At 39.2% G+C, this 16,184-nt stretch overlaps 2 protein-coding genes across 4 annotated transcripts in view; both read left to right on the top strand.

Annotated features, from left to right (window-relative positions):
- Positions 1 to 441: 441 nt before the first annotated feature.
- On the top strand, positions 442 to 12,228 carry znf800a (zinc finger protein 800a). The gene is given in 7 exon segments (XM_058767942.1): positions 442 to 1,073; positions 2,310 to 2,457; positions 5,049 to 5,144; positions 5,368 to 5,511; positions 6,412 to 7,725; positions 7,728 to 8,160; positions 11,206 to 12,228. Coding segments are annotated over 7 exon segments (2,139 nt in total). The 5' UTR covers positions 442 to 1,070; the 3' UTR covers positions 11,207 to 12,228.
- A 1,202-nt stretch (positions 12,229 to 13,430) lies between these two features.
- The window catches only part of grm8b (glutamate receptor, metabotropic 8b), a 164,244-nt gene continuing 161,490 nt past the window's right edge, over positions 13,431 to 16,184 (top strand). For 2 of the 3 annotated variants that reach the window (XM_058767694.1, XM_058767695.1), the window contains exons 1-2: positions 13,431 to 13,831; positions 14,928 to 15,707. In XM_058767694.1, coding sequence (XP_058623677.1) covers positions 15,201 to 15,707 — 507 coding nt within the window. In that variant the 5' untranslated portion in view covers positions 13,431 to 13,831; positions 14,928 to 15,200. The remainder of the gene's footprint in view (positions 13,832 to 14,927; positions 15,708 to 16,184) is intronic. The other variant, XM_058767697.1, reaches the window with a different exon arrangement.

Here is a 16,184-nt window from a genome sequence, read left to right as displayed (position 1 = left end):
ACTTGGTGATGCTCGTGCTGCCAATGGCTTCGCGCGTTCCCGCACACATGAGTCCACAATCTTCCATCACAAGTCAATCAAACGTGTGAACTGGTGTTAAAATGTCTGTTCGTGTAATCCAGACGTCCCAGTTGGATGTATTCGCTTTAATTTGGAGACTGTCAGTGCTGGATTTGGGTATGAACTTTTTACGTTGCTCTCTCACATTTGGCCCCTTGTGGTCCCAGTGTGTTTTGATGGGGGCTCGCGAACGTGAGTGTGTTTTTAAACAAGTTAGGTGCGTTTTTGTACTTTAAAAGTGTGAATTTATTCTCTAACTGTATCTCAATTGACCTATTTGTAAAAGCGTGATATAAAAAGATGATGTTTTTGTCTGGTAAATGTGCTCGCGTGACCACGCATTTCTAAACAACCGTAAGATCTAGATTTTGAACGTGTGATTATTGAAAACATCATTTAATAACGATTTTAATGGCTGTAACGCGTTTAATCCCAAAGCTTCAGGAGGGATTGGCACAGATCGCGTGTCTATTATTTTAAATTATTATTTTTCCGGTCACGTGGCCAAATGTCTCTGATGCTTTTGGGTGGTGATGGTCATTTCAAGACGTTCTCGGTTGTTATGCTTGTACTCGCACACAGATATCACGCTTTAGTGTTATTGGTAATTCTTTAATTGTTATGAAGTTTGCAAAGAAAGTACTTGTTCAGGCACGAGTCCACACGGATAGTCAGATGTACACGCGACTTATTGATTTGTCAAACACAATACGACTCGTATCGAACACATTTGCCTGCCATCAGCTGAATCGCGTTATATAAAAGCATGAAGGTGGTTTTGTGAAGCATATTAATTTTCATTTGTACGGTTGGCCACGGACACGTGCTCTTTCTTGCACCGCTTGCGACTTCCTGCCTCGCGAATGTTTGGGCAGGACAGTCAGGTGTAACGTTATGTCCTTCACAATCACAACACAGCATGTTATAGATTTCATTTGCGCTTTTATGAGCAAACAGGTTACGCTAAAACAACGCTACACGCCGAAGCACATCAATGAATACCTTTTACCATGGTAACTACAGTTAACTACCGCCCAAATACCACAGTCACAGCTGCATCTTTACAGCTACGACTGCAAAGAGACAGTTGATGAGTAAAGTCAAGCCTTAGTCACACTACAATACTATGTAAATTAATGCAAAAGCTAAAAAAAATGAAGATATTAAAAGAAATATTAATATGAAATGTATACATATGTTAAGCTACAATCTGTTGAATAATACGTTTGTTGTAGCTGTTATGATTTTTGTTAATTGGTATTTTTTTATGCGTTCTTATGTTTTTTGAGGCACATTTTAGTGGCGTTTTAACCAATTTACCACAGTTTTACTGTAGCGGCATAATAACTTTAGTAAGTTACTATGGTATTTTGGCACACGCTATAGTGACCATTGTACTTTTCTGTAAGTCAATGTAGATTGTTTATTTCCACTCGGACATGTTTACCGTTTTTGCTTGTTGGAATCTAAAGAGTTTTGTAAAAGTAAAATCTATATTTTATAGTTAATTTTTAAACTAATTTGAATAACATTAAGAGTTCATGTCGACTTGATTTTGAAAAAGGTACGATATATTAAAGGGATATTTCACCCAAAAATGAAAATTCTGTCATTAATTACTCACCTTCATGTCGTTCCAAACCCGAAGACCTTCGTTCATCTTCAGAACACAAATTGAGATATTTTTGATGAAATCTGAGAGCTTTCTGCTCAAGTTATCTTAATTTGTGTTCCGAAGATGAACAAAGGTCTAACGGGTTTGCAACGACACAAATTTTCATTTTTGGGCGAACCTTTAATATTTAAAACCTCTGATGCAATTTCATTTCAGTTTGTCCTGTTGTCAGGCATTCTCCTTTCCATTACATCTGGGCAATTATGATGTTTGTTTGATGCATGACAGACATTTCCATAATTCATATTGTTTTGTCCTTTTTAGCACATAGCCGTTATGCCTCATCTTGACATTTATTTCCTTGGTAAATGTGCAGCGAAAGGTCTTCATCATCACACAATCATCACAGCGACAGTAATGTCTGTTTGTCTATGTCAATACCTGCATAAACAACCATCGTTGACTTATTACAAGCAAATATTTCTAGTTCTGTGTACAATTTTTGAATTTCTGCTTGTGCTGATGGAGAACTTGTTGCCATTTTGGAAGGCATGCGGGAATATAAATCATTCCTCCATCAAAAGCTTTGAGAAGAAACAGCTCAGCTGATTAACTTTGTGATTTGTCTTTTAAGTTCATAAAAGAGGCCTCTGAGATGGAGGCTACTAACAGCGAAGATCAGGGAAGCCGGACTAGTGACAAATGCTGCCAGACTGAGACACTTCAGGCCTGCTGTTGCCAAACAACAGAAACCCCTCAAGAGCCTTGTGGCAAAAATCCAGGTAAGAACTCAGCACCTTAAAGTCAACATGAAATCAAAACTGACCCCTTTTCCTTTTTAAATACACATTCCTAGTCTTATTGTGCATGATTTGTCAGAGCAAGTTAATCTAAAGCGGAGAAAAAAAGAACTTTCCTTTTAGGCTGACGTTACAAATTGCTCTCTTTTTTGGCTGATTTTTGGTATGCAATGCGCACTTTTCAATATCCAATCAATTCTAAATGGATAAAATTAACTCCTGCCTACATTTCTTATTGTTGAATATCCTGTTGCACTCAGAAATACATCCCATTACAGAAGTAAAATGAGTTGAGAAGGTTGGACTTTCATGGTTTGGATGTATTTTATTGATAATCCGATGCTGCGTTGTGCATAATCAGAAGTAGTTGCCAACCCACATGCATTGTGAAATTAAGATTTATGTCTTCTCTACGCATTTATTGCAGAGATCTATCAATGTAGTTCGATTTAAATGCAATGTCTTGTGGCGACTTGGTTGTTAATGTTGGACAATCACATTCCAATGTGTTTACCACATATTTCCATAATTATCGATGCTGGAATAAGATTTCTAGCTCAGCGGGTTGTTATTTGTGTTCTACAGTACTGCTAATTTCAGTGACCTGGAGTTGTTTGTCTTTATAGTAATTTATGGCCATAAATAAAGACAAGCTGTTCTGAAGCAGAGAGGATCACATATACTGACTGATAGCGAGATGCAGACCAGAAAAAAGTTGAATGCAAGAGAATATTTCTTGTTGAAAAGAACCAGGACGGGCTTTTAATGCAGAAAGATTTGTTTGGGCAGGATTGCATTGTTTTAGCCTGTAAAAAATATTTAATACACAATTACCCCTATTCATTATTTATGCTGGATGAATAGAGTTGTTGATTTGAGGTGTAAACACAAGTGGAAATAAATGAATGAACAGTTAATTGTGATGTTTAAAAAATGTCAAATACTCTAGAAGCAAATGCTGTCTATAAGTTTAACATTTTCTTGAATTCAAACCTGCATTTACTAACTTCCACTTTGACAAAACTAATGTATTATAGTAAAATATCCCCACTAATGTGAAATGTCAAAATTATTTAAATGTAAAGTTCATTCAAATTGGGGAAAAAATATATATAAATAATGTTATAGAGAACTGTGGACACAGATAGTATTAAATAGCCTGTTTAATTTTAATTTACTATGTAATATTCTCATCGTTAATGTAAAATGCTCCATATCTTTCAGACACCTGGTGTCAGATGAGAAGGTGTAACTTACACATCCTCAGAAGTCCCCTTAGATTAAACGGTTTTACCAGGTGACTCTCAGTTGGTAGATATCCATGGAAAGAAATAACAGAAAGTTGAGATCACTACTACAAGTGTACTATAGAGTTGCCTTAAGGAACAATGACAGAGTCTTGCAGGTGTCCAAAAGAGTGATGGAGTGATGCAAACCAAAAGATGCTTGTGTCCGTGGGGAAATAGACCTACTATTTTATTTTTCCTGGCCTCGGTTCTGGCCTCACTTCCCTCCAGTCTTTGTTGGACACATCTCTGATAACTAAACACTAAGTAGTTTCATCTAGACAAAGATGTTTTTTGAAAGATTTACATTCTGCTGGTTTATTTGAATGCCTTAAGGCAAGAATGCCATTCACAGATTCATTGCTGTTATGTTCCAGTAATGAATGCATTATTTATTTATTTATTCATTCATTGGAATTACAATTATTTTAGCAAAAGATAATTGGAACTTGAATTTAAGATTTTCAGTTTTAAGTTTTTTTCTTAAAAGATTTCCTCAAGATTTAACTGCCTTTACATAATAATTCTACATTTTCTTGAACATTTGCATTAATCACATTCAAAATGCAATTATTCAAGCATTGAGTTTATTCCTATAGTTATTATCCAGGGTCTGTATATGTGTAATCCTTTCTGCTTGTCATGCACTAAAGTTGTTAACATGTTTAGGTGAGCAAAGAGTAGAGTTACATGTGGCTTTAATTCAAATTAAAATGTAAATGAAAGGTAGAATAGCACCCCGGTTGGAATAATGAAGTTTTTGGGTGTGAAACCAAAAGGACATGTGGTGTTCTTTCTTTGTGATGGAGGAAGTGAAGTTCAGGATGTGCAGTCACCCCCTTTTTTGTTGGCGTTACTCTCCCTACTTTTACCCCTCGTCTTAGCCACCTTATTCAATGGGCGTGGCCATTTGTAAATTTGATGAGTCTTGCTTCCATTCTCATCTGGTTCTGGCTGTACAAAACCGCTCGTTTTGCTGCTTGATACTGCAGATTGTTGTGTCTTACCATATTATTTTAGTGTATTATCTTAATTATGAACACAGTGGTTTGTAGTGCAAACAGTTTTACTGTTTACTGTACGTTGTTATTCCTCTCCTTATTTTATAGCGGCTAATGAACCAGAAGTTTTGCCCATAGGCTTACTTCCGCATTTAGGAATAAGGTGGATACAACAGATTAAAACCATTTGCTGTCCTCATACCTGAATGGTGGAACTTCAACAGAAGATTGATGTGAAAACTTGTTTTACATAAAGCATAATCTAAAGTGTTGTTTTCTGTTTTAGTCCATTCGATTGAGCCCGGTGATCCACCCCTGCTTCAGCAGCAGCTCCAGACCTCCAAGTCGGGAATTCATCAAATCATTGAGTGTTTTCGCTCAGGTACTTCAATATCAGAGCATTGATCATTCAGTAGACTTCTTTTATTCACTGGGTATGACATTTTGCCAGCGTCAAGGCATTTTCTGTTCTTACTGAAAAGTCGAAAACTATGATGAGTAAGATTTTGGACCAATGAGATTCCCCCCAGTATATTTTTCTTACATAATATGTTTGTTGCCGCTTAATAATAACTGTTTGCTTTCAATATGTGCTGTTATTGCAGGTACAGCTCAACTCAAACACATGCTGCTGAAGGAGGTTGACACCATATTTGAGTGCAAAATCTGTCGAAGTCTGTTCCGTGGTCTACCAAATCTGGTCACTCACAAGGAGCTCTACTGCTTTTCCCGACAACCTCAGTCAGATGGTTTGTACATCAATTTAAGAGTTTTGACTTTTGGGAATTTTTCCCAGTGAACAACAAAACCTAGGCATATAAATAAAAATTCTGTCTTTGCTTACCTTGATGTTGTTCAAATCTTGAAAGTATATAATTTTTCATGCAGAACACAAAAGAAAGATATTTTGAAGAATGTATCAGCTGTTCAAAGTCATTTGTGACCCTGGACCACAAAACCAGTCTTAAGTCGCTGGGGTATATTTGTAGCAATAGCCAAAAATACATTGTATGGGTCAAAATTATTGATTTTTCTTTAATGCCAAAAATCATTAGGACATTAAGTAAAGATCATATTCCATGAAGATATTTTGTAAATTTCTTACTGTAAATATATAACTTAATTTTTGATTAGTAATATACATTGCTAAGAACTTAATTTGGACAACTTTAAAGGCGATTTTCTCAATATTTGGATTTTTCTTGCACCCTCAGATTCCAGATATTCAAATAATTGTATCTCAACCAAATATTGTCCGATCCTAACAAACCATACATCAATGGAAAGCTTATTTATTCAGCTTTCAGGTGATGTATAAATCTCAATTTCGAAAAATTGACCCTTATGACTAGTCCAGGGTCACATTTGTGATCAAAAACACATTGGACCCTACTGACTTTCATTGTATTGACAAAACAAAACAAAAAAAACAGTTACATTTTTGTATTCCACAGAAAAAATGTAGAAAATTCAAGCAACTACCTAGCAATACCCTTGAAACCGCCCACTACACTGTAGCTTTGCATTGGATGAGCACTCACTCACATTTTCTGTAGTGCAAATAGAGTTTAAATTTGTACACAGTTGTCCCCATGAATAGTAGTGCTATTAATAAGATTATTATTTTGTGATGCTATTACTTTCTACAGAGCCTTCCCAAGGTGGGCAGAGCCAAGTTATCAAAGAACTTCTTCAAGCCATCTATCCACAGAAAGACCAAGAAAAACATGTCATTCAGCTAGAGGCCATTGAGACGAACCCTAATGCAGTGTTCCAACAAGTGGCACAAGTGGAAGTTCCCGACATGCCAGAAAACCCAGCCCCTACACCCCAGACTATGATACCGGTACCTGAGAAGAAAAATCGCCGCAAATCTATTTTGGCACCCAAAAAGGTCCAACAGTCAGATTTTGAAGACGAGATGGAAACTGAACCTGAAGAACCTGCTGTTAAAGAAGGTCAGAGCTGCGAAGAGCAAATAAAGATTGAGCCGGTAGAAGGGGAGGAAGAAGAAGAGGAGAGTGCCGCCTCTGAGGTTAAGGAGATGAGGATCTCTTGCTGCCTCTGCGGAAAAGACTTTAGCTCCAGACGCAGCGTACGACGCCACTGCCGGAAGATGCATTGGCAGAGGATGGAGGAGTTACGCAAATTTACAGAGACGCGCACAGTGCCTACCAGCCTGCTGTCTATGGTGAAGGACAAGCATCCTGTTGAACCACCACCTTCTCCTGGGAAGAGTTGCCCAGTGTGCAAAAAGTCCTTTGCCACCAAGGCCAACGTTCGTCGCCACTTTGATGAGGTCCATCGTGGTTTGAAGCGGGATTTGATCACGCCGGACATTGCCACAAGACCAGGCCAGCCTCTTTTACTTGACGCTCGTCCTCCTTCTCCAGCGAAAGCACCAAGCTCTCCTCTGAAGCAAGAGAAGACACAGTACAATCTGACAAATTGTCGCTGCAAGCTGTGCAAACGCAAGTACAGCTCCCAAATAATGCTTAGGCGGCACATGCGAATCGTTCATAAGATGCCCATTCTAGAAAACAGCTCTCAGAAGGCCAAATCAAAGCACGCGAGAAGAGATAAGGGTTACCTAAAGAAAGAGTCTCTCTCGAAAGCTTCAGAAGATGATGGAAACCACAGTGTGAGTTTTGACTTTAAGAGGATCTACTGCTGGTTGTGTAAACGTCAGTTCAGTACCAGTCAGAACCTGGGCAAGCACATTGCCGAGCTGCACACCGATGGAAACGACAGCATCTACATCAAGTTTTACCGATGCCCCATCTGCAGATACGAGTCACGCCGAAAGCGCGACGTCATCCGTCATATCACAGTGGTGCACAAGAAGTCATCACGCTATCTGGCTAAGGTTATGCCTGCCTTGGAGAACCACGCAGTGAAGAAACCAGCTGATGCAGTCTTGAGCAGCCCAATCAAGAAAACTATTTCAAAAGAAGAGGGTAGCGGAAGCATAAAACGCAAGACCCACCAGCTTCTCCTAAAAGTTGTCAACAAGATCCTCTTGTATCTTCCAAAGCGAAGAAACAAGAATCCCCAACATCTCCAAACACTCGAAAGCATTCCGCTCTAACGTCACTCAACACAGGCAAACTCGAGTCTCCGCTTACACCAAATAGACAAGACAAGAACCTTCAAGTGTCCAAGAACCCACATGTCACTCGCAGTCATAATGTTATCAAGGGGTCACCCATCACCAGAAGCCAGGAGACCTGCACAGAGGTTAGGGTAACAAAAAACTTTTCCCTTCACGCCTGCGATATGTGTGGCCGGGCATTTGCCAAAAAGGTCTACCTGGAGACACACAGGCGGAGACACAGGACTGCCATCGCAAGTGGGGACAAATTACAAGGAAGAAGCACTCGATCAAAGGCCCTCATTTGGTAGGTTGCTGCCATTCAAAAAGCATCTTAAGATAATTAGTGTGGCTTGCTAAGGTGAGCCTTAAAGCCCCTAATCCAGGGATCTCCAAACCCTGCTCCTGAAGAGCTACTGCCCTGCAGACTTTAGTTCCAACCCTGCTCCTGTAATTATCAAGTAACCCTGAGCACCTTGATTAGCTGGTTCAGGTGTGTTTGATTGGGGTTGGAGCAGAAATTTGCAGGACGGTAGCTGTCCAGGAGCAGGGTTGGAATCCCCTGCCGTAACCCTTAAGTATTAGGGGCTGTTCTCACATCGCGTCTTTTGCACGCTCGAGTTCGTTATTTCAAATGTAGATTAGCGGCAAGTGCGCACAAATAGAGAGTGACGCAGTCGCGATGCACCGCAGCGAGATGAAAACATCTCAACTTTTCAGAATGCCGCAAGCTCACCGTGGGTCATGTGACAAGAACCTCTCATGTGAGGGGAACAGCTGTACAGAGATACCCATTATTAAATACATTTAGTTGCAGAGCTACTGCAAGCAATTTTCAGTGCTGGAAATCCTTTATACTTTGCTGAAACTTCCGTGTCGTCATGGAGGTCACAGGTCATGGTTGCTTAGCAACTGCAGACGCCACGAAAGCTCAAGCTCCCGAGTGCTTTGGAAAGAAGGAGAAAGCTGTGCGCCTAGCGTTTCCCAATGCGTTTTTAGGCGGGACATCTGAACAGTCCCGCTCTGTTTGCATTACAGACATTAATGGTACCCCACATTATGTGTTGTTTTGAGGTAAAATGTGTCATTACTTTAAGTGATTAGACTTATAAAAAAGGGAAAAAATTCCTTTAGACTTAAGCCCAAGACACACTGCACAATTTTCGACTGCCCCAGATGAAAGACGGGCATCGTGAAACAATCGTAGTGATTTCTGTGTTTGTGGCTCCTAATTGGACTAATGTGTCGTACAGTGAGAGGTTCAAAGACTGCCGTTGTCACGGTCTTGCGACCAAAGATAGCCTATGATCATTTTCTGACTGTGTCAGAAATTCAGCATGATAATCGCACAGTGTGTTTACTGCTACGATCAAATCAACGCGACATGGCGCTAAAACTTAAAACTGCTTACCTCAAGCTCTTATCCCTTCTTCTTTCGCTGCTTCCACTTTTTTCAGCACATAAAAAAATACAACTGCCAAAGTGTGATTCATCATGCTCTTTTTGTTTACCACTAGCGCATGCTGATGACATTTTATTATTTTATTGTAACGTGCATTGTAGCATACGAGTCAATAGGTGTCATCATTGTACAGTCTACATGCATGTCGTACCCAAGTTTATTAAACGTATGCCACACAGTGTGATCTGCAATGATCTTATAGGATTGCTGAAATCGTGCAGTGTGTAAAAGGCGTAACATTGACAAAGGAACCTGAGCTGTATCTAGGGACCAGAATATCATAGAGACTTGGGGTTGGATTCTTTTGACTTGGACCGCCTTAGCTTAGGGGTGTCCAATCCCGTGCCTGGAAGGCCAGTGTTCTGCAGAGTTTAGCTCCAGCCTGCCCCAACACACTTGCTTAGACGTTTCTAGTAACCCTGAATTCCTTGATAAGCTGGTGAGTTTAATTAGGATTGGAACTAAACTCTACAGGATAGTGGCCCTCCAGGAGCAGGATTGGACATCTCTACTTTGGAGTAATTGTGGCAAGTTTTGTACTGGGAAGCACCACTCACAATATCTCCCGAAAATGTAAAAATCTCGTTCAAAATGCTGTTGGTAGCAAGTTAAAGAGCACCACAGTAAATAACACTGTATAATACTTGGTAAATATTTTATCCTGCCATCTTAAGTACTCCTAAGAAAGCACTGCTTAGTGTTCCAAAAATAGTGATCTTGGACAGTTGAATAAGATGAAAGACTTTCTTAGACTATGTCTATGAAGGTACAATCCCTTATAATTGGATGCAAGGTTTCAAACTGATGTGAGCTTTCATGCCTTAATATGCTTGCAGGATTCCTACAGACTATAATGAATGAGATACTCTACAGAATCAAACATTCGGCCATTTCACAAGATTTTGTTTCCAAGACTGCATAGTGTTTGTCTTTATTAAAGGTGCTTTCTTAGGCGAGGATCACTATTACTGTTCCTCATATTTATCATTGGAGGTTTGCTTTAAAACCTTTTCAGATCCATTGCCATGCAGAGTTTCACCTACCTGTAATTTTCTAGTAACTCTGAAGACTTTCTTAGCTTGCTCAGGTGTCATTGATTAGGGTTGAAGCTGAACTCAGTGCTGGTGTCCCCTGCAAGACTGCATTTGGGGAAGTCTGCTTTAAACCAGTTGGGCCAGTATGCATTGTGGCAGTTTTTGCATGGGCAAGCAGTACTGACATTTTCTTCAGAAAACGTTGAGATTATTTGCGTTTCATTTCTTAAACTTTTAAGTGGTTTCTAGGGATCCACATTTGGTTTTAGTTATACTTTGTTATCCAAAGTATGTTGCCGCAGTGCTTATTTTTCTCATCACATGCTCAGACAAAGTCTCTAAGGTCACTGTAATAGGAATTACTCTCTAATTTAAATTCATGGGTACAGATAGTATCTGAGAGGGATTCCCCATTGTCTGCTTTCTGTAATAGATATGTAGATGCGGTGAACTTTTACACATTTTGGCCTGACCTTTTAAACTTCTGGCAGCCTCCAGTGGTTTTGCCCACAGAATAATGATGATTGAGATTTTTTCTAAATGCCCATTTCCTTAAAGTGACGGTTCACCTACAAGTAAGAAATTGCTGTATTTGCTCACTCTTGTTATTCCAAACCTGTAATCTTAATGAAGGAATTTTTTTGAAGAATGCTGAAGGAAATACAGGTTTTGAGCATCATGTCAGAACATTAATTAATTTGTGAACTATCCTATTAACATCTTCAAACTTATAGAAAGTACACCCACTTTTTACTTTAAATCATTCCTGTTATTAACTACAGTATGTTGTTATATATTTAATGATGAATGATGTTTGATTCTCTCTCACTTTTTTTCTTTCTTTCTCTCCATCTAGACTGTTTTTACTCTGAATACGTAGCACATTTGCACTGGATTCCATGGATGGGTTTATCTCCATGCGAAAGAAGAAGAAGAAATATGGACAGACTTGTGGGTAGAAAACAGAGGATAACCTTTGCATAAAGGGGTTGAATGAGTTAAAAAAAAAAACCGAAGTGCACCAAAAATGTCATTCCAGCTTTTTACACTGGAGGGCGCTGATGTAAAAGAATTGGTATCCACCCTCCAAAAGGAGATTGAGCTTCAATTGATTTCGACTGATTGACAAAGTAAAACAACTCTCAAAATGAATTTTGATTAATTTGTTAACGGATTATACCACTATTTTTTGTATTCTCTGCGACAGTTTAAAAATACACAAAGAATGTTTCATAAATGGACAGACATAGGAGGTCGCTCTGTATATGTACAGCATGTCTAACTAATGTTAAATATTCATAAGTAGATTAATGTAACTCTGCTTCATATTTTCCTGCCATGTGATCACCTCTGTAATCAACTATGGATTGAAATGCTGCTAATTTGTTAGAAATGTACTTTCTTCTACCCTTTAAGTCAAAGCCTACATATTAAGCTGCTCAGGATTAATTGAGAGCCCAGATTTTTTTTGATTTGTTTTGTTTTTTAAACAGCTTAAACTTTGTGTTTGTCTTTAACGAAAGGTTGCAACTGTGACTAAAATGAAATAGAGTACTACTGTGTTTTAGTTTGGTAGCCTACTAATAACTAAAGCTAATGAGAAAATCATTTTTCAAGTTTTAGTAGATGGCTCTCATCGTTGCTTTCAAGTATAAATAGTTATAACGAAGCTTTTGAGCAAGTAAATTGCAAGTACAGTTTCTTTTAGTTGGGGTGCATGCAGAATGCCTTGATTAAACCCTTTGTTTATGTGTACAATAGGGCTTTATCTAAACGCCAAAACCTAGATCCATTCTGAAGGTGTGCACTCCTTTTTATTCGCAAAATCCTGGTATATCCTTGCTTGCAGTAGGATTTTTTGGTTCAAATAAAGATAATAAACACATCCTTTGTCAACTTGTAATCTATCTATCTATCTATGTATCTATCTATCTATCTGTCTGTCTGTCCACACATATAGAAATTCATTAACATTCCCTTAACATTTTTGCAAGTTTCATTACAAATCATTAACTAGTGAACCTGACATACAGAAATCATATTGGCCTAGAAATGATATAAAACTTTAATGAGCAAATTTGACAGCTGGTCACCTTACCCTCAAATACTCACCTCACATGAGTAATCACCTCAGGTTGTGTGAGACTCATAAAAGAAGAAACTTGGATGAGACCGTGAAAATCAAATACTCAATTGGTATGAGATGAATAGAGTGTTCAACAGAATATTTCTACACCTGGTATAATCGTATAATCGAAGCAAACTCTTTATATAGTTTTACTGGCAAATGGGTGTGGAAATCAGAATTATATTCATTTTGAAGATGCACAATATGGCCAAGTGTAAATACACCCTGAGACTAGGAAAACAAAACAAAAAATAAATAAATGTATCTATAAATAAAATACATATATATATATATATATATATATATATATATATAAACTGAACTTTGCACAGGCCTACAGGCTATACACCACTGGAGAGGAATTATTGCCCTTTATTGCTGTCAAAAAAACCCACTTTATGTTTAGATGCGAGTCATTTTTACTATGCAGTGCATTTTCATGGCCGAGGTCACACTTTTCACTCCAATGAAGATTTTCAGGGGGTGGGTTTATTACATTATAATCTTTTAGACATGTCACTGTAAAATGCTGCCTGTAGGCTTAACCTTGCATTACTAGTCTATTGTATACAAAATATGAAACAATTTCTTAAAGACTGAAATCACATTAAATTCCCTTTCCCCCCACAATTAAGTGAACATAGAGTGAGTTTTAAATAATTGTATTATTTTGTTACAAATGGCTATTTTGGATTATATAGCTTATATTTATTTAATTTTAATTATAGCGTTAGCCTATGTGTTTGTCGTTTTCTGTTTTGCTTGAATTTATTTTTATTTCATTTTTTTTATTTTATTATTATTTTCAATAGTTTTATTTTAGCACTGTAGAAAGCAGGAGTGCTCTGTGCAGGTCCAGAGTGTTCACACTAGATGGCGCAATGGGATAATTCACAGCAGTGACTGTCGAACAGTTTGATCTCTTCAAACCAGCTCTCAAGCCACAATGAACAGATAGGCTGTTTCTACGTAGTTTTGCATTAATCAGTCTGAAAAGTAACACATATTTCTTCCAACGACACTACCATTTAGCTTTGCGCGCACCTTTTCGACTCATTATAAAGAACAAATGATCGTTACTTCAGTGTCATGGTCTTTAAGGAGCTTCTAAATAATAAACTCTTTTATTTTCTTTTTGTTTTAATACTTCCCATGGGTCGTTCGCAGTTGATTGATTCCAGTTTGTCTCGATGCGGCTCGGGGCGAAGAAAGCGTCCAAATTGTCAGACCAATCATAACGGAGTGGGAGTATTTGCGCGAGAAATGATGCGCTCGCCTCGCGCGCGCTGTCCCTCCCAGCAGCATCAAAGCAGCAGCAGCGATCAGCGCACGAGCACAGCTCAGGCACCTGCAGGTATGAATGCATGCAAAATGTTATCTCTTTATATTGCAAAAGCAATAGAGTAAGTTGCGCTAGTCTATAATATGGTGTTTTCTATTTGTTTAATTGTTGCAATGCTATTTTGGGTGCAACTTAGGTCTGCTGAAATGTTTCGTGGTGATGCTGATGCTGAATACATTTAATCAATAACAATTATCAGATATGGGAAGATGTTTTTCTGCCAGTTAAATGTTTAAAAGTTTGGTTTTATTTGATTTGTTTAGTTATTATTTGCCAAAAGCTATTTCTTCATTCCTGACCACAGTTTCTGCTATGATGGCATTTAATGAGTTTTTATGCAACAGTGTTGACCGTTTGCTCTATTCGTTCGTATTTATTAATTGTAACAGCAATAATTAAAATTATATTTGATGGAGTTGAATGCATTGCCCATACTTTACGCTGTAAAGGTACGCTACTTAAAGGGCCAGTTCGCAGAATATTTAAATTCTGTCATCATTCACTCACCTAAATGTTATTTCAAACCTGTATGACTTTTTTTTCTTCTTCTGTGGAGCACAAAAAGAGACCCTTTCAATCACATTCACGGTATAGAAAAAAGATGCATTGAATGTGACATCTGAGTCTGACTGAGACTGAGAGTCTCCAGCCATCTCCATTTGTGGTCTATGCAAGAAATAAATACATTTGGAATGACATCAGGGTCAGTAAATGAACTGTACCTTTAAGATTTTTATTAGACTTCAAGGAATCAGTGGAGAAATCATAAACTTATTCTGCATTGGTTTTGACTGTTCACTTCTATTGACTGGGATCGATTCCAGGCAGCATTTGCAAAGCACATTGGTTCACTTGTTGTATAAAGATATTCCAAACCAAAGTGTTAGACAGGCTAATTATACATGCATATTTATGCATAAACACATGCATGTTTTAAAAGTCGATTGTCAGATCAGATGTGTTTAGCGAATACACAAATGCACTGATCACTCTCCATTTTTCACACTTAGAGCCTCCCTGCTGTGCAGTGCATATGTGTGTTCTGATAAATAATGTGCACAATCTTTGCTGATGAAGGCATATTCCTCTGCTGTTTCCTCTCACACAGGGTTCTAATGGTCTGTGACCTCTGTAATTGAGGAGCTAGCAACTATGTGATTGCCTCATATTCCATCAGCTCATTCTTGCGGCGTCCTTTTGCCACCAAAAACTTTCAAGCAAATCCAATGGTCTCCTTGTCGTTGTATTCCGTTATCCGGTACGCTCCAGTGAGGGGCACTGATGACCCCGTTCGGTTATTGTGCTCCGTCCCTGCTGGCTTCCCACCTTTGTAACTGCATCCCCACTGCTGCTTGTGCGTCTGGATCCACCTTATGCCGCAATGGTGAGTGCCTTTGAATGGTATGGCTGTCTTCTTCTGCTGACGGGGGTGGCCGGATCCGTCAGCCAGCGTACGGATTCACTAACGCCCCCTGCTCCCGAATATGCCCACTCTATACGACTGGACGGTGATATCATCCTGGGAGGTCTATTCCCGGTGCATGCTAGGGGCGAACGTGGCGCCCCTTGTGGGGAACTGAAGAAGGAAAAGGGTATTCATCGGTTAGAGGCCATGCTCTTCGCCATCGACCTCATCAACAAAGACCCCGACCTGCTGCCCAATGTGACCCTGGGGGCGCGTGTTTTGGACACCTGCTCGCGCGACACCTACGCCCTGGAACAGTCGCTTACTTTTGTGCAGGCGCTCATTGAGCGCGATTCTACTGATGTGCGATGTGCTAGCGGCGAGCAGCCAATCTTTGCCAAGCCGGACAAGATTATTGGTGTGATAGGCGCAGCTGCAAGCTCCGTTTCCATCATGGTGGCCAACATCCTACGCCTGTTTAAGGTAATTCCTATGTGTGCTACACTATTAGTTGGGGGCTTTGCTGCAGGATCAACAGAACCAAATGTAATCCATAATTAATGTAGTAATGTGAACTTTGCATATCTTTGGTCATGGCTTTTAAGGTTGAGGGCATGTCATGCAACCTGCCATGCTGGCATCTGGCATCATGTAGCGTAATCTTGAAGTTTGATTGGATGCCCAATCTATGCCTGTTTAAGGTCATTTCTGTCTTTGCTACACTATAGGTCAGTGGCTTTGCTTTAGGACCCACAGAACCAGATGTAATCCATATTTAATGTAGTCTAGGCCAGAAGTTCCCAACCACGTTCCTGCCCTGTTGAAAAAACCAGCATATGCTGGTTAGGTATGTTTTGAAGCATGGCTGCTGGTTGGATCTGGTTTAAGCTGGTCCTTAGCTGGTCATGAACTGGTTTAAGCTGGTCCTTTGCTGGTCATGAGATGGTTTGAGCTGGTTCT

Source organism: Onychostoma macrolepis, chromosome 25, assembly GCF_012432095.1.
Source record: "Onychostoma macrolepis isolate SWU-2019 chromosome 25, ASM1243209v1, whole genome shotgun sequence".
Lineage (NCBI taxonomy): Eukaryota > Metazoa > Chordata > Actinopteri > Cypriniformes > Cyprinidae > Onychostoma > Onychostoma macrolepis.
Note: the sequence above shows the minus strand (reverse complement) of the source record. Positions and strands in the feature narration are given on the sequence as shown.